Source organism: Pezoporus wallicus, unplaced genomic scaffold (genome assembly GCF_028554395.1).
Source record: "Pezoporus wallicus isolate ANWC-B61680 ecotype Strahan unplaced genomic scaffold, APGP_CSIRO_Pwel_v1 contig_8341, whole genome shotgun sequence".
NCBI lineage: Eukaryota > Metazoa > Chordata > Aves > Psittaciformes > Psittacidae > Pezoporus > Pezoporus wallicus.
In genome coordinates, this window is record NW_026638083.1 from 1,639,247 (window position 1) to 1,660,418 (window position 21,172).

The following is a 21,172-nucleotide window of genomic DNA, read 5'->3' on the forward strand; positions in this document are numbered from 1 at the left end:
AAAGAGTTGGAGTCTGTTGTTTCCATGCTGCAGGGTGGGTGCAAGAGGAAAGGGAGAGCAAAATCCCCCAGGCAAGTGAGTGGCTACCAGAGCCAGGCGTGGGGCCATGCCCTGGACCCAGGGGTGGCATCAAGAGATCCCCATCTGCACAGCATTGACCCCCACAGACACCACCCATGTTCTTCTGGAGCAGTAATTCCAGCTGCACTAACGGGCATTTGCCTACTGCAGTTTTTGTAGTTAGGGAAGCAACACAAATATCCCCTGGAAATTCAGATCTTCCTTCCCCATTTTTCACTCTTCCTCAGGAACAAAATGGGCTCTTCTTTCTCTCTTCTTGGGGTGGGTATCTTTTCTGATTCTTTGTTTCTTTCTTTTCTAAGCCATGCTCAGGGACCGCAGACGTGTACATAATGTATCTATGTCAAAATTATGTAAAGGCTCCATTAATATAAAGCTTGCACAGCTGTAAGAACGCTTACACGCTCTTCACATCTTATGCAATTGCATAGAAGCACGCAAAGAAGGTTAAGTTTAAGGAAAAAAGGGATATGGATTAAATTCATGCTAAATAAACAATGAAAAGACATGAAACCCAATGCCTGAATGCTCTTCCTTTTAAAGGCAGGGTTGGCATAAGCCAGCTGAATGTCAGATTTAACTGCTCTGATTCTAATTACAACCATACCTTTGTTCCAATATGCCCTTTGGAATATCACTTTTCTCTGAAAGAACTTGAACAACAGCGAACTCCCCCGTGCACGAGGCACCGCTGGAGCATTACCGTGTCCATGTGGAATGCATCGAGCCACGGCGCTTTCCAAACACAGGGCTCTGCTCCAGGCTCTGGTGTTCCTGGAACAAGCTCCTGATTTTCATCTCCAAGACCTTCAGCCACAAAAACGTCTTGATAAGGAAACAGATGACATTTAACTAGGAATGAAGCTGGAATCAGAGTGGTATCAGGAGTTCCTCAACCCAGCAAAGTGCTTCTGTGGTGGAAATAAGCAGCCAAAATGATTTTTCTCTTGGTCTGGACCAGATCAAATAATGCAGAAAAATCAAAGACAGTTTTAGTGAGTGGAATCAGGACCGGTTGCTCCGTTTCTAATGGCCAGGTTGGCAAAGAGTCATCGTGCTTCTGTAGCTACCGTGGTCTCCAATAGTCAAGGACAAGGTTTGTAGGGAAAGATAATGTATTTTTTAATTGACTAATAAAGCTGAAAAATGTCCTGGCAAACTTTTAGGCTTATAAGCCCTCCTTCAGGACAGGAAAGGAACTCATAACCTTGCTCACAGTTGCTTTGAGCTTGACTTGGTTGTGTTGGTAAATCAGGTGGTTTCAGCGAAAAGGTGGTTGAGACTTTGGAGCAGACGGAAGCACTGGCCAGGAGAGAGATAATTCTGTCAATAATCCCAAGCTACTTCAGTTGCAGCTACTTTTATCATCATGGATGTGTCCTATTTTGCCAGCTGCATCTCCAGATGGGAACGGCACTTGTGAGCAGTTTTGAGCAGCGTATGAGAGCTGTGCTGGGTCTCTCCTGCAGCGCTTTGCTGCAGGAGGCTCTGGAGCCAGTGCCAGCCATCCCTGCAGATCTATCTCTACACCAGCCCTGTAGTTCAGAGGCAGCTTCATGTTTGGGTTTCCATTCAATATTCCTCGGCTTCGGTCTCCAAGACTACAAGCCAACATCCAACCCCTCCTCCCACTCCTGTTTTCAAAGAAAGAAAAACACTGTGAAAAGGAGCTACCCAATTTCTGGGCAGTTTTCAAAGCAGAAGGAAAGGCTCTGCTCCGGCCAGGCCTCCTGATGGCTCCCGGCTGGCCTCAGCCACGGTTCTCCGGGTGCTCAATCCTTGTGCCAGCTGGAAAGCACCTTCCCCACTTTCACAAGTGTGAAGAAGCAATGAAAAGCTTCTAAGGATAAAACGGAGGTGTTGGAGTAGTTAAAAACCTCTGGGGCTTCATTCAAATCTTTTTGCAAATGCTGGTTTTGGTTGGAAATATAATAATAGGAGGGAAGGAGTCAGGGAGCTTGTGCTGGAGGATCACCAGCACCTAGCTTTGGGGTCTCATCATTTCTGCTCATTTGCTTACAGGATATTCGGCTTCCAACAACGGGATTTAACCAGGGGCTTCCCGGCTTCTGTGGCATGGAGAGCAGGTCAACATCTTCTGACAGCTCTGCACGATGGGCACCAAGGTCTCTTCAGCTGGGGATGTGAGAGCAGCATGGAGATGTTCAGGTCAGCATGGGCCCAGGTGGGTGCTCCGTCCCCAGCACCGCGTGTCAGGCATCTTCCCACTGAGGTCCCTGGAGCCCACTGGTGCAAAGCCAGTCACTCAGCTGTGTCCTGCCACTGCTACCGCACCAGTGTTTGTCAGAGGCCATGAGCCTTCACATGGTGCCAAAGAAAAGGGGTCTCCAGCAGCTTCCCTGACTCCACAAAGGTGTGTGTGGAAAGCTGGGTGTGCAAAGAAAGAGGAGAAAAAGGATGAGGAAGAGGAGGAGGAGGGCAGCATCCATTAGCTGATGGCAGTGGGAGCCGAGGCTAGGCTCAATGGGGATGGCATGGCAGGAACATCCACAAAGAAACTGGAGTTAAATGATTGTGTAGCTTCATTTGTGTTAGGAAAGAGAGGATGCATCTCAAATTCCTGGTGTTTTTTTCTTTCTGTTTGGGACTTCAGTTCCAGGGCAATGTCACTGGGCTCTTTCCATTGGCAGGTGCCATGTTTGGGGTGCCCTCTCCCTGCCAGAGGGGTGTTGGTGAGGTTATAACCCTGCTTACACGTGGTGAACTCAATCCAGTGTTTGATTTACATATCACATCATCCGCATTCCCATGGCAAACCACCAAGATGCTGCAAACACAACCCATGGTGGTGGGGAGGAGAGTGTAGGAACATCCCCGTGTGCGGCTCCACCAGCACCACATGGGGATGGGATGGGGCAAGCCAGCACCACCGGCTGCAGGCAAGTGAGTGGCGGTGTTTGTCCAAGGGGAGAGCGATGGTGCAAGAGCTATTTTAATCTGCGGTGACTCATGGCGAGCAGATCGTGACTCACCGCAGAGTTTGGTGGTTTGGCTGGTTTGGAGATGTGTCAGGTTCCCTGTGCAGGAGAAGGACGGTGTTGAACACCGGGGAATGAACTGCCATTTCTTTCAGCTGCCTAAACATTGGCTCAGCCATAGGGTGTAGCCATAGCATGGCGTTGCTTGGCACAGCATGGCATGGCTTAGCACAGCACAGACCAGCATGTCAAGCCCCCACCCTCATGTTGCACTGGGCTTTGCCTCACTCACACAGGACTGCAAAGCCAAGAGAACAGCCTTAGGGCACCCATCACTGGGGGAACCCAAAGCATCATGGGTGCAGCATCGCCTGCACGCTGCCAAGAGCCAGTCACGGTGTGAGGAGCGCTCAGACACTGATGTTTTATGGGGCAGTTTGATAAAAAGAAATAATTCCTAAGGTGTTTCAAGGTGTTTCAGCCTTCACTCGCAGAGCTGCTCACTTGCAGGACAGGCTTTTTTGCAGGTGCTCTGGCCCCGGTGCAGGGAGCCCACCCCACACTGCCGCGCAGAACTCATCCCTTACAGGCAATAAAATCTGTGTCGACTCTCCTTGGGCTTGGCACAGACCCTGCACCAGGAATCAGCTTCTCTGCTGCCTGAGCAGGCCTGGAAGTGTTTCTTTTTCAGCAGCCCTTTCCAACAAACAGCAAATCCGTAAGATTTCTTCTTGGCACCGACTGGAGCATTTTTTCAGTGATTGATTTTCTCTTTTGCTATTCAGAGAAAGGCTCCCCCCGTTTCTAGGAATCCCGGCGAGCACAGGTTGTTCCCTCACGCAGGACAATGCTCCGCAGGCAGTGCACCCCTGCCCACACCCCATCCAGGGGGCCCCAGCGGTGCCCACCCTGGCTGCAGCTCCTAATCCAAGAAAGGACACACACACACGCACACACACACACACACAGAGTCAGGGAGGTCCCTTGTGTGTGTCACAGGGTGATGATGGTGCCCTCTTCAAGGACTCTCCGTGCATGGTTGGCCCTAGGTGCCCTCAGAGACCCCCAGATCCCCCAGGGATCCCCAGTTTGTCGGTGCAGAGGGCATGCGGGGGTGATGGTGCATGTGGGGATGTGGGGTGCCTCGGTGGGGCTCTGGGTGTGATGGTACCAACGTGGGGCAGTGGCAGGTACCTCACGGATGGGAAGAGCAGGTACCCCAATGGGGGTGGATGCAGGTACCCCAGGGGGGCAGCAGCAGGTACCCCAATCGGGGGTGCAGGTACCCCAATGGGGGCGGACGCAGGTACCCCAGTCCTTGCGCGTTCCCTGCTCTCGCACCGGGGGCTCCGCGCTCGCAGCCCGGGCCCGGCTCCGCGCCGTGCCCGTCCGATGCACTCGGGGCGGCGGGAGGCGGCGGGGGCGGCCCCGCGCTAATTGCATAAGCGGGACGTCAATGGGGGAAGCGCGGGAAGATGGCGGCCCCGCTGCGCGCCGCCGCTCCCCGCCGCGGGCCCCGGGCGGGCGGGCGCTGACCCGGAGCGGGCGGCGGTAACGGCGGCGGAGCGGGCAGCGCTGAGGGCAGCGCTGAGGGCACTGGTAAGGGCAGCGCAGCGGGGGCACGGGCCCGGCAGCGCGGGGGCGGCGTGGGCGCAGCGCGGCGGGGACGGACGGAGGGACGGATGGATGGACGGACGGACGGATGGACGGCGCCGCAGCGCCTTTGAATGAGCCAATGGCGGCGGGGCCCGCGGCCGCCGCTCCCGGGGCTGCTCCCGGGGCTGCCCCCGGCGCTGCCGCCCGGCAGGTGCCGCCGGACCCGCCGCTCTCCCGCTCATCCGCGGGGCTGGCGGTGGGGACAAGGGGCCGTGCCCGGACCCCCCCCGGCCCTCTCCGCTGCCTCTTCCCGGTGGGTCCCGCGGCGGGGGGGGGGGGAGCTCCCACCCGTGTGCACGGGGCCGGGATTTTGGAGGGGGGGGAGCGGCAGGAGCTGAGCCCCCGCCACCGGGCGCGCTCCCCCGGGTCTGGGGGCCGCGGAGCTGCCGCCGGTTTCGTAACCGCGAGGAGCGGCGCTGCCGGTGACATGTCGCAGCTCGCTGCCGCCGCCGCTCCCGCCAGCCCCGCGTCCGCTGCTTTACCGTGAGCTCCATCGCTCCTGCCCGACCCGTGCTCGGGCAACGGGAGCGCCGTGACCCGCAGGGTCCGGGCGGGACGGAGTTCGCGTCGCGCACGGCGTGGTCAGGCTCCGTGCTGTGATCCGCGGCGCGGGGCCACGCGTGCGACGGGAGCGCAGAGGAGCAAAGTAACTTTTAAGCCGTTTTACTGATGTCTATCGGGGATTTACTGGTGTCTGGTGGGGATTTAGGGATGTCTGTTAGGGCTTTGCTGGTGTCTGTTGGGGATTTGGTGGTGTCTGTCGGGGATCGCAGCTGCGGGGTCGGTGCTGCCGGCTGGAGACGGCTTCTGTGCCTTCCACACTTCAAACCTTTCCGTAGTGAAACTCGGCTGCTCGCCTGCACTCGCTGTGTGTGGTGCTGCCGCTTCCCTGCGCGTGCAGTGTGCCTAGCACCTTTTGAGCCTGTGGAACTGCTGGGAAAGTGTGACTTAAAAATCACATTACATTTAAAGCCATTATTCCTCATGTGCCCCTGCCCAAGGCTGAGCTGGTGCAGGCCTGTGGCATGTCCCTGTGTCACACAGAGTGGCTCTGTGCTGCATGAGCTAAGGCACTCGGGGTTAACTCATTCTTGTTCAATATGGGAAGAGATTTTAGCTGCTCCCTTTGATTTCACATGAATTAACCTGTCTCATCAGCACTTATTTTGTGGGTCCTGAACCCCACTGGTGGGGCTGAGCCAGCCCCAGCTCAATGCTCCTGGTAAAACTCTCCATCCCACCGTGCTTGGCGATGGGTGCCTGGTGTCACAGTGCAAGGGCTGGGTGATGACCATGTGCATTCTCTCCAGGCTCTGCTGATGGAGACCACCAAGCTCAACCCCATCATCCGGGATGTCTACGCTGCTGCTGGCCGTGTCCAGCAAGCATCGGCTGTGGCACGGAGGGCCAGTGGCTGCAGAGAGCTCATGGTGAAGCTGATGGAGGGGCAGTACGTGCTGTGCCGCTGGACCGATGGGCTCTATTACCTTGGGAAGATCAAAAGGGTAACATGGGCACCCAAAAAGGGTAACGTGGGCACTCCAAGTGTAGGTAGCACCACTGTGGGGTCGCCTTGTGGCTCAGAGGGTTGCTGGCATGGGCTGCAGCATGTCCTGTGGTCACTGGGGCATTTTGATGTCCTGCCATTGGGTGTCGTACCCAGAACCCAACTTCCCACAGCTCCGGAGGCAGGGCCAATCACCAGGGAAGACAGGGAAGCACTGGGAATGGCAGCTGATGCTTGACAGTTCTTTGCACTCTCTTCCTGCAGGTGAGTGGCTCCAAGCAAAGCTGCCTTGTCACGTTTGAGGACAACTCCAAGTACTGGGTCCTCTGGAAGGACATCCAGCATGGTGAGTGCTTCCCTGTCTTCCCTTCCCACTGTCTTGTCAGTGAGTCATTCCCAGCACCACAGAGATGGGGCTGTGCCTTGCACATCCCCAACTCTGCCATCTCCGTCCTGCAGCCGGTGTCCCCGGAGAGGAGCCCAAGTGCAACATCTGCCTGGGACAGACGTCGGGGCCCATGAATGAAATCCTCATCTGCGGGAAGTGCGGGCTGGGTGAGTGTGGACCTGTACCTCATGATCTGCTGTGTCCCACCACGGGGTGAGGGGCCAGCCAGCCCAGCAGTGCTCACGCTGAGCCTTCCCACAGGTTATCACCAGCAGTGCCATGTCCCGGTGGCGAGTGGCGGTGAGAGCCCTCTGGGGACGCCGTGGTTCTGCCGCCGCTGCATATTTGCCCTTGCTGTGAGGGTGAGTGGGGCTGCCTGGGGTTCCCTTGGGGCTCCTTGTGCTGCCCACCCTTGGTGCAGGATGCGGCCCTCAAGTGGCTGTACTGACCCTTACCCTGCTCACCTCTGCAGAAGGGGGGTGCCCTGAAGAAGGGGGCCATTGCCAAGACGCTGCAAGCTGTCAAGATGGTGCTGTCCTACAACCCCGACCTGCTCGAGTGGGACTCCCCACACCGGACCAACCAGCAGCAGTGCTACTGCTACTGTGGTGGCCCTGGCGAGTAAGCCCCTGCCTGCCAGGAGGGTGGTTGTGTCTGGTTTGGTGGGGAAGAGCATGCACAAATGAAGGTGGGATCAGGGTCGGGATTTTATCCCTTCCAGGAGACAAGTCCCCAGCTTGCAGGGCATTGTCCTGGCTTTGCCATCTGGATCTCCGTTCATTCCTGGAGGCTCTGTTTGTACCCACGTCTGTGGCTGCATTAAATACAAGTTGGGGGCAGACCTTCTTTACCTGTTTGGGGTCTCTGTGCATGGGAGGGGGCCAGGGCAGTGGTTGCCACACACTGCCCTCACTGTCACCCACCTCCTCTCCCTCCCCAGGTGGTACCTGAAGATGCTGCAGTGCTACCGCTGCCGGCAGTGGTTCCATGAAGCCTGCACCCAGTGCCTCAACGATCCCATGATGTTCGGGGACCGGTACGTCCCTTCCAGACTCTGCTGGGCTGGTGCTGGGTGTCAGAACTGGCTTCCCACGAGGGCTCATGCGTGGACACATCCCCAGTCCATATCTCTCTGATCCAACTGCCCTGGTGCAAGCAGGTGGCCCTGTCCTGCAGAGCTCAGCTCCTCCTGGCCATGCTGTCAGCTGTTAGCAACTGGAGCACTCTTCCTCACCCCATCCTTCCCTAAGCCCTGCATGGCTGTGGGGTGACCCCCACCCCAGCACTCTCCCTCCCTGCTGTTTTCCAGGTTCTATGTGTTTTTCTGCTCTGTGTGCAACCAGGGACCTGAATATATCAAGCGCCTGCCCCTGAGATGGTAAGAAACAGCCCTAGCTCCTTTGTACCTTCAAGTGTACCTTGGTGGCCTGAAAGCACTTTGTAAAGTGTATTAACAGTGCTGGCAGCCCAGCTCCTTCCTGCTGCTCCTCTTGTGCTTGGCCGTGTTACTGGTGCTGATGGGCTGCTGGGAATGTTTTGAGTTGAAGGGACCTTAAAGCTCAACCAGTTCCAACCCCTGCCACGGGCAGGGACACCTTCCACTAGAGCAGCTTGCTCCAAGCCCCTGTGTCCAACCTGGCCTTGAGCACTGCCAGGAATGGGGCAGCCACAGCTTTCAGAGCTTGCTATCTAGCTACAATTCACATGAATAAGATGTACTGTGCCTAACTGCAGCAAGAGCACACGGCTGAGGCTTGTTAAAAAGCTGGAAAACTGGGCTGGAGCCATCCTGCTGGGGAGAGGGTGGGCTGCTGACCCTCCCAACCCCGTCACTCCTGCAGGGTGGATGTCGTCCATCTCGCCCTCTACAACCTGGGTGTACAGAGCAAGAAGAAATACTTTGACTTTGAGGAGATCTTGGCCTTCGTGAACCACCACTGGGACCCGCTGCAGCTCGGGAAGGTAAAATTGTGCAGCTTGGGATGAGGCTGGAGAGCAGCCTTTGCATCACAGCCCTGCCTGACCACTGCTGTCTCCCACAGCTGACAGGTACCCCCATCTCCGAGCGCGGCCCCCACCTCCTCAATGCCCTGAACAGCTACAAAAGCAGGTGAGACCTGGTGATGGGGATGCGATGGGATGCAGGATGCTCCCGTGTTCCCCCCGCCTGAGGGCTGCTTCCTCCCCTTCACCTCTCAGGTTTCTGTGTGGGAAGGAAATCAAAAAGAAGAAATGCATCTTCCGTCTGCGGATCCGTGTCCCACCAAACCCCCCCAGCAAGGTGCTGCCAGAGAAGGCCCCCGGCGTGGGAGAAAGTGGCTCCTGCGAGCTGAAGAAGAGGGGAAAAAGCAAATATGTCCATAAAGAGAGGTGAGAGACCAAAGTGACCCAGGCACCCCTTGCTTCTGCACCCCTGGGGTGGTCTCACCCCCGCTCACCTCCGCTTGCTCTGCAGCCTGCTGCCACGGCAGCTCCAGCAGCAGAAGCGGCGAGCAGCACGGCGCAAGAGGGCCAAGTTTCTGCTGGAGGATGCCATTCCCAGTGTGAGTCCATTGCCCCCTCCTCTGCACAACCACCCGGGGCTTAGCAGCCGAGTGGGACCCCCATTCCCATCCCTGGGGCTCCCCACAAGGTTCCCCCGCTCCTGCGGGCAGGGAGAGCCCCCGTCCCTCGCCCTGGGGTTTGCAAACGTTCTGTGCCAAGCCCGCTTCCCAGGGGAAGGAGCGCGGTGGCTCCCGGGCAGAGGGGGACGATGCCGGGGCCGCGGGCAGCACCGCTCCGCTCGGCAGTGACGACTGAGCTTGTTTTCGCGGCGCAGAGTGACTTCACCTCGGCCTGGAGCACCAACCACCACCTGGCCAGCATCTTCGACTTCACACTGGACGAAATTCAGAGCCTGAAAAGGTCCGTGCGGCTGGGGCAGGGCTGTGGGTGGCCAGGGGGTGGTTAAAACACCCAAGTGTGAAGGCAGGGCTGGGGATGAGATGTGCTGAAGTGACCCTCGCACCAGGCTGGGGCTGATGCTGCATCTTGTCTCCAGTGCCAGCTCGGGACAGACTTTCCTATCAGATGTGGACTCCACGGATGCTGCCAGCACCTCGGGCTCAGCCACCACAAGCCTCTCCTATGAGTCCAGGTGAGGGCTGTGCCTCTTGGCCCTTCCACAGGGGAGCATGGCATGGCCGGGGAGGTAAGGGGTGCCCCTTTCCCACCACAGCACCCTCATGTCCTGGCAGGGGGATGTCCCACATCAGGGAGCCTTTCCTCTCTGGTCCCAAAGCCTTGCTGAGTGTGCAGGGTCAGAGCTGTTGGTCCTTCCTGGGCTCACCCCAATTCCCAGCCTGATCCCCCCCATGGTCACAGTGTGGGTACAGCAAGTACGGTGCAAGGGGGACCTTTTGGGTGCTGCCCTCACCTCTCCTCTGTCCCCTCTCGCAGCCGGAGGACCGTGGGCAGCCGCAAGCGCAAGTTGTCATCACCAGCGTACGCCTTGGCAGGGGCCAAGAGGAGAAGTGGGGAGATGGGCGGGCGCCCGGCCACGGGCACCCCTGAGGGCAGCGAGGCAGCCTGCGGCCCGGACCGTGCCGATGACGGCATCGACAGCCACACCTTCGAGAGCATCAGCGAGGACGACTCCTCCCTCTCCCACCTCAAGTCCTCCATCAGCAGCTACTTCGGGGCAGCAGGCAGGCTGGTGTGCGGGGAGAAGTACCAGGTGCTGGCGCGAAGGGTGACGCTGGAGGGGAAGGTGCAGTACCTGGTGGAGTGGGAAGGCACGACCCCGTACTGAGCCCAGCCAGCCCCAGAACCTCTCCCAGAGCCAAACCAGAGGAGATGGGGATGATGGGAACCCCTCGCTATGAATCAGAGGAGCTCGTCTGCGGCAGGGCTGGGACCTCTCTGTGCTGGTGGTCCTGGCTGGGGCCGGATCCTTGGGAGCCACCATGGATGGAGGCAGCGCTGGAGCCGGTGCCTTCAGTGGTGCTATCCTTGGTGAAACCCGCAGCCTTGCTGTTTTAATAACTGTCACTTCAATGGCCATGTGTATGCAAAGAGTGTGGCCCAGCTCCGCTTTCCTGATGGAGCCTTTGTCCGAGCCCAAGGCACCACAACGGTGGTGGTAAGAGCAGTGAGTGGGTCTGGCCTTTCCAGAAGGGTCCCCCAGCATGGCTGGGTGCCCCTGGGGAAGCCTCCTGGGGGGTACCCCACAACCTGCTCACACAGACAGATGTCACGTCCAAGCCTTACAGTGCAGACTTGAGGGGTTTCTGCTGGTAAAGCAGAAAGCACCTCCCTCACCTGGGTTTTCACTGCCCGTCCCTGTGCCTATAGGAGACTGTGGGTGACTCTCTCCAGAGTGTGTGGGGTTTTCCTCCTCCTCATAAATCCATTCATTAAAGGAATGTGGTTTGTTTTAAATGAGGGGGAAATGCCCTGTCAACAGCCCTCGTGTAGCCAGCTTTCGTGGCTGCGGGGCAGATGTACGTGGTTGCCTGGACTGTGTGTGGTGATGCACCAGCTTCGTTTCCCTGTTCTTCTGACAATCGTGGTCTTGGAAGAGATCAGCCAAAAGATACACCCTTGCCTTAAAACCACCACGGGCATTGCACAGACTGGAGCCTGAGGCCTTTGTTCCCATGGGAATTCTTGTCCTGAATGTGCCAAACAAGCAGACAAACCAAAAAGACTGAAGAGAACAGCAGGGGCATGGGGAGGGGTTGTACCAGGTCCCCACAGCCATCCTGGTGGCCTCGTGGCTGTGCCTTGCTCTGCTTTCTGCTACCAGCATGGTGTGGATGTTTGTGAGCATGTGAGGTTGATTTGTCTGCAGAAGAGGAGGAGCAGCCCCTTCTCAAACTAAAGCAATAGAGCCAGGGTGTTCAGGAGCAAAGCAGTTGTCTTTTTTTAAAGGAATTCTAATAGCATCAGATGTATTTGTTAGATTTATTTTGTTCTAAGAGAGAAAGAGATTTTTAACGTTGTCCTCCTCGTCTCTTCCCTGTCACCACTGGGGCTGTCCCATGAGGCTGGAAGGTGTCATCCTTTTGGGAGATGGGACCCCCCATCCCTACAGGAGAGGTGCAGCTCCTGCAGCCAGCATGGTCACTCCCCATCCTGCCTTGGCTTCATCACCAAAGGGTCACTTAAAGTATTCCCCTTTCACGAGTGCCTGTGAAGCCCTTGTTATTGTCCACATTGCTGCCTGCGAGTCCAGGGGCTGCCAAGAGCTGTGCCAGGGCCATGGAGGGGGATGATTCCCATGGGATGGCCAATGGACATTGCATGGGTGGGAGCACCCACCATGTGGCCTTGGTTCCTCACCTCTCCCTCTGTTCCCTTTCTTCTCTTGTTGGCCTCTTGCAGAGAATTGAATGTGGAGCCTTAAAAAACTATCTCTGTTGCAGAGTATATTTTGTATTAGCTGTAATAGATAATTAAAATGACTCTGTGCACCTTCTAAAGATTTATGAGGTCAGGTTGCTGCTTGCAATAACCAGCCCTTGTTATACCCAAGTTGTAATTAATATGTCTGATGTACAATTAAAAAGTCGAGGATTTTTCTAACATCCCTGGTTCTTTGGAGTGTCAGGATTACTGAGTTTGGGCACTGGGGGTCAGTGTGTGCTCCCAGGCATGTGTCCATTGCTGAGCCATGCTCTGTGCCAGGGTGAGATGTGCCCTCAGCTGGAGAGATGCTGCTGTGAAGCACAAGAACAGCAGAAGGATGCAAAGGGGAGACTGGGGGCAGTTTCTTTGGGTTTAGCACTGCTGTTTCCTGCTCTCAGAGCTCAGACCATTTTCCTTCTTGTCTTTTTTTCCCTGCACCTCCTCTGAGAGCTGATGGGGCCATACACAAGCCTGCCTGAATGCCCTGTACCACTTGATTATGAGCCCAAAATGGGCAGATGGGAGCCAGTGGAGCATCAGTCAACATCAGGCCAAGGAGAGTCAATGCAAACCCACGATGAGCCCTTCGTCTTGCCCAGCTCGCTGTAGCAGCAGACTGCATCAACACTGAGCCTGCCCAGGTAGGAAACACTGCTGTTTATTTCCTTCCCAGTCTCACAAATAACTTGATCCCGTTCCGTAAGCTATTTCCCATTAAACTATTAATGTGAGCATCTTTTTGCAAGGTTAAACATGGCCTGGGTAGAAAGCCACTCTTGAGAGGTGGGTAGGGGATGCAGGGCTGGTGATGTCCTGGTCCTGCTGCACTTGCTTTCCCTGAACTGGCCATGGATGTTGCTCAGCCCAGCTCGGCGGGTAGGGTCAGTGTGTGTGCTGCTTGCAGCTCCTGGTAAATCCTTGTGGCATCTGCTTAAGTCTGCTGTTCCCTTGGATTCTGTAGGACTTGAACCAGCACGTTGCATGGCAGCAGCAGAGGGTGTGAGCCAGCGCATCGCGGGGCACCCGGCCACATCCTGCTGCCTCCGGGCTGCTCGGTGTATCCTGGAGCACAGGGTCAGGCCAAGGAGGGGAGGTTTCGAGTGCAAATGATATTCCCAATCCCAAGTTTCTGTGTTATAAGCAAACTGGTGAAGATATAAACTGCTTCCTTGTGTCAGCCTGCACTGGGAGACCAGCGGGGCTCAGCATGTTTTCCCTGGTGCTTTCAGTTAATCCTGTGGGACGCTTTCCTCCAGCCATTTGAGGTAGAGAGGGTTTCCTTGGTCAATAGGCAGGCTGATGGTTTCGGGAATTTCAAAGGGATGGATGGATCTAAAGTGGAAACAGACGCAGAGGAACAGTGTCACCAGCAGCCCCGCTTGCAGGCGCAGGAAGCAGAGGTCTCTGCTCCCAGCCGTGCGCTGGCTTCAAAGCACCCGCATCTTCTTTTTGCCATGTGAGAATGTCGCTTTGAGCTTGGGGTTTACCGCAGCCAGCAGCTGACTGCCAGGGGCCCTGGCCCAAAGCTGGCTCTGCTCACCACCCAGTGCTTGGGAAACACAGGAAATCCTGCCAGGGAATGACCTGTGTTTGGAGGACAATCCCTCCCTGTACCCAGTACAGAGGGTACAAGAGCTGATATTTGTGCCACCCTTTTCTGCTGATGCCATCTCTGGGTTTTTCTAGCCACAAGGTACATCAGGACCACTTAGCCTCACCCTTACTGGGTGGGAAGGGGCTCAAGGGACCCGACTCCCAAAGCCTGAGCAGGAGATGGCAGCCTACCTTGGACTGGAAACCCAGTGCTCCTGCAGAGCCAGAGCCTCACCTGACGTAGTTGGACAATTCGCCTATTTTTGATGTCCTTGTTTTCACCAACTGTGGAGAGTAAAAAAACCCAAACTGAAACAAACCCCGAGGGAGAATAAAGGGGATGGAGCAATCCTGCCTGCACAGTCCCACTGCACCCATCCAGCATGCCAGCCCCGGTCACCACTGCCATGCCCTCAGGTGGGTGCTCAGGTCCCAAATCTTGGGCTGGGATGGGGATTTTGTGATGTGGGAATGGTCACTTACCAGCAGTATTTCAGTGGATTCCTCCAGTTCCCCTTCCCAGAAATACCTAGATTTAAAAGAAAAGAAGCATCAGCAAATGCAGCTCTGGCTGCAGCCCTGCTGATACCCCAGGGAGGAGGTTCACTTCCCTGCCTGGTGCTTTCTACACCTTTACAAAGTGATGCTCAAGAAGCATCGCTGGTCCAAAATGCTGCAGTGCATGTGACTGAGCACCCTGGATTCACAGACTAGAGCCTTCTTGGCTGTGCCAGTCTAGAGAGAGATGCCCCAGGGGACAGCAGGGCACAGGAGCTGGGACTGGGGTGGCCATGTGGCAGGGCTGTGCGGTGGTGGCCCTGCTCCAAGCCTGGGAACAGTGCCCACAGGGACTGTATCACGGCTGCGGCTGAGAAGCTGAGTACAGCAGCTTCTTGGTTTTCTCCTCTCTTTCCCTGCAGGAGAGGAGATGCACTTCTCCTGAGTCAGAACTGACCTCTCAGAACATTTATGTTGACAAAAGGCCGTGGGGATTTCATCTGTGTGCTGGGTTCTGTGCGAGGATGCAATCAGAGGCGTCGCGGTGTCTCTCGAGCAGGAGGAACCAGCTGAAGCAGGCAAGGCTGCGCGAGAGCAACTCGGCTCTGGCCATTGTGGCACAAGGGAGGAATGATCTTACTGGGTTTGCCCCCTTTCAGCAGCCTCAGCTGGGCTATGGGAGAGTCTTGGGGGTGCAGGGGTAGGCCGGGGTGCTTCTAAGAGCACCCTGTTTTTGGGCTTTTTTTCTTTAACCCCTTTAACAAATGCAGTCCCTTTGCATGGATGGCTGAGGATACCTGCAGAACATGGCTGGTTGTATTTCAAGGTCAAAGATGCTGGTTTTTCCTTCCTGAAAGTGCTGCTTAATTCTGTAAAGGCCAATTTTCTGCTCCCTGTCTTAGCTGCTCTTTAGGTCCTCTAAAAATAGGCGCCACATCCTCAGGCCCATAAATCACCTCCCTCTTTGCTAGATCTCTATGTAGCCGAGTAACCAATAAATAAGTGGTCCCCATGGGCAGCTGGAGCATCTGCACTCCTGAATAAGCTGGGAGCACTTTGCACGGGTGAGGATCGTCTTTACCATCTGCAACAACCAACAGAGCCAGCAGCCTTCTGGAAACTGCCTCCTCTCCCCAGGGCTCGGGGTGTCCATCTCCTCCCCGTGGGGAGCCTGGGTTTGCCTCCTCCATTGGAGAATATTGAGCCCAACTTACAAGGCTGAGCTCTTGGGCAGGATGTTCACGTAGGCAGCCAGCTTCTTATCCATGATGGCCCTGGGTGAGACAGGAGGAGGAGTTAGTGCCTGTCCCAGCTTGCTGTGGCTCAGCACCCACTCCCAGGCACAGGGACATCCCCTTGTGCTGCCCCTGACTGCCAGCAGCAGCTTTGATGCTGGAGACCTGGGATCTGGGGTTATTACCCTGAGGAAGCAGATGCAGAGGTGCCCTATAGCTGGAGCTACTTCAGCTCAGGTCCTCGTGGCATGGTTCTGGGGGGCACTCCCTGCTGAGCAGGAGGGTTGGGTGTTGCTCCTGGCCTGGAGCAGCACACAGGACCTGTGCCTCATACACTGCAAGGACCCTGCCTGGCAGCAGCCCAGTGCACATCTCCCCATGGGGACACCAGGGCACAGCCACAAGAGCTGGGTCTGGGATGGATAAAAAGGGGTTTGTTTCCCGGCCATGTATTTATGCTGTCAAAGTGTACCCCTTCCTCGTGTAACAGATTAAATGTGGAGCTTGTTAAACTAACAACATCAAGGTTTTTCTACCCAAAATGTCCTAGAAATCTGAAGCCCAAATTAAATTCCTTCCCTCTGGCTGCTTCTTTTAGCTGTGGGCTGATGTGTTACTGCAGAGCTGCTTGGGTCTACCAGCAGAAGTGATATTTGGGTGATTAAAGAGCCCTGAAGCAATGTCAGGGTGGATTTTGAGAAGAACTAGGTCAGATGTGTTTTCTGACCACAGCAATGTCTGTGCCCTTCTCACAGCGATGGCAGCCCCGTCCCTCATGCAAGCAGCTCTGGTAAGGCACGACACTAGTGCCTTCCCCTTTGGTTTTCCTTAACGCTGGCCTCACTAGGCACTACTTTGCACCAGGTGCTATGACAATGCAAACATTTAACTTCTAGTTGACTTTGAACTGCAGAGAAGACCGGAATGATGAGATATGGGAACGCTTGATTCAACAACCTGCAAAACTTAACTCTTGAAGAGGAGCAGAAGGAGCCTCCCTGCTGTACCTCACCTTGCAATCAGGGAACGCTGGGCTCTCGTTTGAATGTGCATCAGCTCCTTTGCATTTGTCTGCATTATCAGCCCTGCTTTCCCCATAGAGCTTTGTACCTTGCAACTATGAGCACAAGGCGAAAGTGCCCTCATGGGGCTGCTCAGGCTCTGCTGCAGGTCAGGGAGGATCTGGGAGCTGCCAGAGCACGGGGAGGAAAGCAGCCCTTCCTGACTGATCCCATAACATCTTTCCATCCCAGCACTGCACTGGAGAACCAGTGCCTGCACCCAGCTAACTGGAGGAATTGGGTTTAATGTCTAAGCACAACAAGGTGATGGAGATGGGCTTCTCCCTGCCCATGGCTTGGAGAGGACAGCCATTGAGGAGGTTCTGGGTTGTTTGCTCTCACCATGTGCAGCCAGTGGTAGGCATTTAATGCTTGTAGAGCATCTTGAGTTAATCTGTAGACCAACAAACTGCAGCAGCAGGAGCGGAGATATCCCCCACTGCGTTTGTCATGTCGAACACATGGCACAAATCCTTTTGTTTCTGCTGCCTGCATCCCCCAAGTCACTTTAGTGCAGGAACCTTGTGATTTGAGTGGGTAGCTTCTAATTGCTTCTGCTCTGTTCCAATATGCTGTGATCCCGACTGAGATCCTGAACTTTGTTCTAGCAAACTCAAGAGGAAACAAGCGGCCGCCATGGGAACGGGAAGCATCATAAAAAGCTGAATGTGATCAGTGGAAAACGTCTGCATAATACATGATATCTTTGGGCTGGGCACTTGATGTGTGTCCCTGCCTCACAGCAGGCGCTGAACTGAGACAGATGAAATATTAATAAGCAGAGAAGCAGGGAAAATGATCTGCACGAGTCTAAGGCAGAACCCGAGGCTGCTCAGCTCTTATGTGAGGTGCAGTGGCCACATCATCCAGCCCAAAGGGGTCAGCTTCTCACAGCAGGCACAGGGGAGAGGGCAGATCTGTGTGGACTCGGGGGGTTCTTCTGAGGCTTTAAAGTTAACAGCAATCCTGATAAACTGGGTCAGAACTGACACAACAAACAAGCTGGATACTGAATTCTACCTGCAGTTAATCTGCTTTCCCAAACATTGAACCCTTTTTCCTTAAAACCAGTGGAAATTTCCTTGCAGACTGATCTGTCAGAGTGCTCCTCTGAGCAATGCAAAGGAAGAATAAGCAACAGCACAGGAAAAAGGTGTGTAGGAAAATGAGTGTAGAAGCTCCATGCCATCCTCTATCACCACGCCTCATTCACCCAAACCCCAGAACAAAGGAATAATTACTCCACCAGTAAAAACACAACCACAGTACACATAACTCAGCAATGGGGAGGGATTTCTTTCCCCTCCCTTCCCTGCAAGATAAGGAACAAAGAGTGGAAAACATTTGCAAAGGTGTTGAGATGAAGCATTTTGAGGAACTGAGGCTCTTTCACCAGCCATGTACAGTTACTCCTTTTTGCAGAAGACACCGAGCAGTGCAGACATTATCCTATTTGAATTTCCTCCTACAGTTGCAGTATTTAAGGTGACACAAAATCCCTTTCAGAAAGCCTGTCAGTTCCTGAATGACTTTTTGGGAAGACAGAGAGGTTTTGGCAAGCAGCAAGGTAGCAGGGAAAACAGCACAGGAGGTGTTGCAGGAAACTTCATGGTCCATCATAAACATTGCCCCAGTCAACACAGTCACAGTGCTTTGAACAAACCATCTATTGAAGCAGGGCCTGACAGATGTGTGAAAAACAACCTGCATGCAAAGCAGCATGCAAAGTATCCCATATGTTAAAAGAGGGGGAAAAATCAAGGCAAACTCCTTATTCCCTGAAGTTTGGTCAGCAGAGTGCAGGCTTCAGGTGGTGCCTGAAGTGCCTGTTCTCTTTGCTGTGGACCACTTCTGTCTCATGCTTATTCTCATGGCAGTGTGCTGTGCTTTATCCCCCTCCATAAACACCTCTCCTGCAATTTGTTATCTGTATTGCTCTAGAGAAGAAGAAAGACTCTGTTAGATCAGAGAACATGGAATTGGGGCTTAATCCATCTGAGGACCCGAAGATTTAGGGCCATGGCTTTAAAATGAAAGGCACTGGAATAAACTGAGAATTAGCTTGATGTTACTGCAGCGCTGACTTCAGAGACAATTGCCAGCTTTCTTTTAGAAAGCGCAGCTCTTGGTGAGTGGATACATGGTGCAGGGAGACGAGAGCGCAGGAGAAAAGGAACACCGTTTGGGTAGAAGTACAAAGCGCAGGGAAGTACAGATGCTCTCAAGAGACACGGAAAAGCTTTGTTCCACAAGAATAAAGCTTGCTTTTCCACTTCAAACAATTCCAGCAGCCATCAGGGGAAGTGTCTCTGTACCTTGCGATATCCTTGGCAATCTGCTCGTTGAGGCAGTTGATGAAGGCAATGGAGTGAGACCCAGAGATGTAGCTGCCGGTGATGGCAGAGTGCAGCTGAAGAGTGAGACTCCTCAGCACCGGGTACATCAGCAACGACAGAGTCACCACCTAAAATGCAATCCGTGTGAGTGATGATGCCAGGGGAAGGTACTGCCTTTTGTAAAAGCAGGGACTTACCTGTGGCTCAAGGGAAGTCTCTGGCCTTCTTTCAACATTACAGTAATGCTACTCGTAACTTCAGTGAAAACATCCTCATAGGGAGATCCATTCTCCTTCCATGGGGCAGGAAAGGGTGAGGTTTGGAGGCTGCATCAGCCCAGAAGTGCCCAGACCTCTGGGTTACAGACCCTACCACACAGTCTCTGCAGCCACAACTGGTTTTCCAAAGGAGAATAAGGAGGTAAGTCGCCTGTTGTCTCTGTTAAAACACATCTTTCCTGCTTTAGCTGCAGGGTGAGGCATGTCCACCCCTCTGGGAATCCGTGGGGATGGGACCCTCTGCCTCCCCACAGATGTGTAAAGGAGAACAGTAGGTCAAGTAGGGTAGGGATCTGTCCATAGAAAACAGAGGTGGGCTGGAGCCTGGTGTGGGAGCAGAGCCCTGGGCTAAGACAGTCTGTGGAGGGACAATTACTCTCTCCTGCTGGTGGATGTTGTACAGCCCACCCAGGCTATGACAGACTCTCACTAGCAGGCAAGGGAGAGAAGACTTAAGCACGGGATTTAAGTTCATTTCTTCCTAATTCTCTCATACTAATAGGACAGTGAAATTGCATCCTTTGGGGCACAAAACCCCTAATGGACACAGCCCAGGTCTCTGTCCAATGGGCTGCAGAAAACAGTAACACCTTCTCCATAGGCTGGCAGCGCAGTGGCAACAGGTTGGTTTTGTGTCCATTATTGCTGCCAAGCCCCTTCGCTGCTCTTTGTACCCACATGCCATAAACAGCCACATGAAAATAGACAATCAGCTCAGCAGGACGCTGCAGGAGCAGCAAGGGCAAGGTTAATTTGGTGTGCTGAGTAATGGCTGCAGGATGGTGCCGTACCCGGGGCTGCAGCACTCACCCTCTCCGCACAGCTGCTCTCTCTTTGTCTTTTGTCTTGTTTTGGAATAAACAGCATCTGGCCCTTATTCAGCCACAGCCATGAAAAAGGTGCTTATAACACTAAGAATATATTCCTTATTTCCTCCCTCCTTTGTCCTCTGAAAATTCCATGGGCCCATGTCATAACTTGGGTTCTATTAAGATTGAATTAAGGAAATCTCTTGTCACCACAAGAGCTCATTCACATTTGGAACATGACGGATGAGCTGTATCGGTTGTCTCCTCTTTTCCAACCCATTTGAGGAAATGTTCTTTGTTATCACAAGGGTTCTCATAAGAATCTTTAGAGCTTCTTTTGTGTTTTTTCCCTCACTAAGCCATTTAGCAAATATGATGCAACAAATCCCAGGAGCTACTCAAGAGAGTTAAAACAAACAGAAATATGCTGGTCTATGTATTTTTCCAGATTAGAATGTAATCATGCTCCCTGCTTAGCAAAGAAAACATAATCTGACCTGTTCAGCACGGCAATCATTAATCTCCTTGGAAAATGTAAGTGCGTGGGATGGGGAAATCCCCATGACCATTTGCATTGAAGAGCGACCACTCTCTTGTGGGCGTTTTGGGTGGTTTTCCCCCCCCTTTTTTTTTTTTTCTGTGAAGAAAGATAAAAGCTGCTCTTTTGCCCCCAGATGATTGTATTTCCAAAGGATGGTGCAAAAATGGAGTGAAACGACCTGATAAACCCAACAAACCCACTGCCAAAATGTTGACCAACACTGAGAATCCTGCTGTCAGATGTAAGCATTCCATCGAGCAGCACCGAGCAGCAGAATTCCAGCCGAGTTTAGAGACTGAAACTTCTGCAGGATTTCTTTTGGCTTCGCTGCACTAAAACCAGCCTCGGGGTTTAAAATCACCGCGCTGGGGCTTTTTGCCCGGTTTTGGTGAGGTTCTGTCAAAAAGAACACAAACCCCAAACGCAACCTGTGTGCTGTGAGGCTCCTGGCGCGAGTGGGAATTACTCCTCGGGACCTCCCTGTGCTCTCTGCAGACTGAGTGCGTTCCGCCTGCACCATCCTCTCCCTGTGAGGTTGCCGTGGTCCCTCGGGCCGGCGTTCAGGGCGCTCCCATCGCATCCCCCGCTCCCCCCCGATGGAGGGACCCCCCTTACCAGCAGCAGGGCGGCGCGGCCCGCGCGGGGGCAGCCCTGGGCAGCGGGCAGCAGCGGGCAGCGCTGGCTCAGCCCCTCCATCTCCGCGGCTGCCGAGGCTCCCATCGCTCCACCTGCGCTGCCCCGAGCTGGGAGCGCTGCCCGCAGCCAGCGCTGGCTCCTCCTCCTCTTCCTCCCCTGCAGGCTGGCACCCGCCTGCCTGCCCCAGCGTGGGGCTGAGCCATGGCCCAGGCGCCAGCACGGGGTC

At 54.6% G+C, this 21,172-nt stretch overlaps 2 protein-coding genes across 2 annotated transcripts; one reads left to right on the plus strand and one right to left on the minus strand.

Annotated features, from left to right (window-relative positions):
* Window positions 1-5,330: 5,330 nt before the first annotated feature.
* On the plus strand, window positions 5,331-11,058 carry PHF19 (PHD finger protein 19). Its single transcript, XM_057409083.1, has 14 exons — window positions 5,331-6,181; window positions 6,448-6,529; window positions 6,643-6,738; window positions 6,833-6,933; window positions 7,044-7,192; window positions 7,512-7,607; window positions 7,881-7,949; window positions 8,413-8,533; window positions 8,614-8,681; window positions 8,771-8,941; window positions 9,027-9,114; window positions 9,390-9,475; window positions 9,612-9,707; window positions 10,010-11,058. The coding sequence occupies exons 1-14, from the start codon at window positions 5,996-5,998 to the stop codon at window positions 10,359-10,361; spliced, it is 1,761 nt and encodes a 586-aa protein (XP_057265066.1). The 5' UTR covers window positions 5,331-5,995; the 3' UTR covers window positions 10,362-11,058.
* Window positions 11,059-13,188: 2,130 nt separating this feature from the next.
* LOC130599017 (protein CutA homolog) lies at window positions 13,189-21,054 on the minus strand. Its single transcript, XM_057409085.1, has 6 exons — window positions 20,926-21,054; window positions 18,662-18,810; window positions 15,265-15,324; window positions 14,036-14,081; window positions 13,788-13,837; window positions 13,189-13,291 (listed from the first exon to the last, which is right to left on the minus strand). The coding sequence occupies exons 1-6, from the start codon at window positions 21,028-21,030 to the stop codon at window positions 13,189-13,191; spliced, it is 513 nt and encodes a 170-aa protein (XP_057265068.1). The 5' UTR covers window positions 21,031-21,054.
* Between the last annotated feature and the right edge of the window lie 118 nt (window positions 21,055-21,172).

What these genes read in the sequence shown, in the direction of transcription:
- LOC130599017 (XM_057409085.1), bottom strand. Translation starts at nt 21,030, where the DNA reads ATGGGAGCCTCGGCAGCCGCGGAGATGGAGGGGCTGAGCCAGCGCTGC. An exon ending in GCCGCGCCGCCCTGCTGCTG is followed by an intron (nt 18,811 to 20,925) that starts GTAAGGGGGGTC and finishes ATTGCATTTTAG; the next exon opens with GTGGTGACTCTGTCGTTGCT. An exon ending in ATTGCCAAGGATATCGCAAG is followed by an intron (nt 15,325 to 18,661) that starts GTACAGAGACAC and finishes TGTCTCACCCAG; the next exon opens with GGCCATCATGGATAAGAAGC.
- PHF19 (XM_057409083.1), top strand. Translation starts at nt 5,996, where the DNA reads ATGGAGACCACCAAGCTCAACCCCATCATCCGGGATGTCTACGCTGCT. An exon ending in CTGAACAGCTACAAAAGCAG is followed by an intron (nt 8,682 to 8,770) that starts GTGAGACCTGGT and finishes TTCACCTCTCAG; the next exon opens with GTTTCTGTGTGGGAAGGAAA. An exon ending in AAATATGTCCATAAAGAGAG is followed by an intron (nt 8,942 to 9,026) that starts GTGAGAGACCAA and finishes CTTGCTCTGCAG; the next exon opens with CCTGCTGCCACGGCAGCTCC.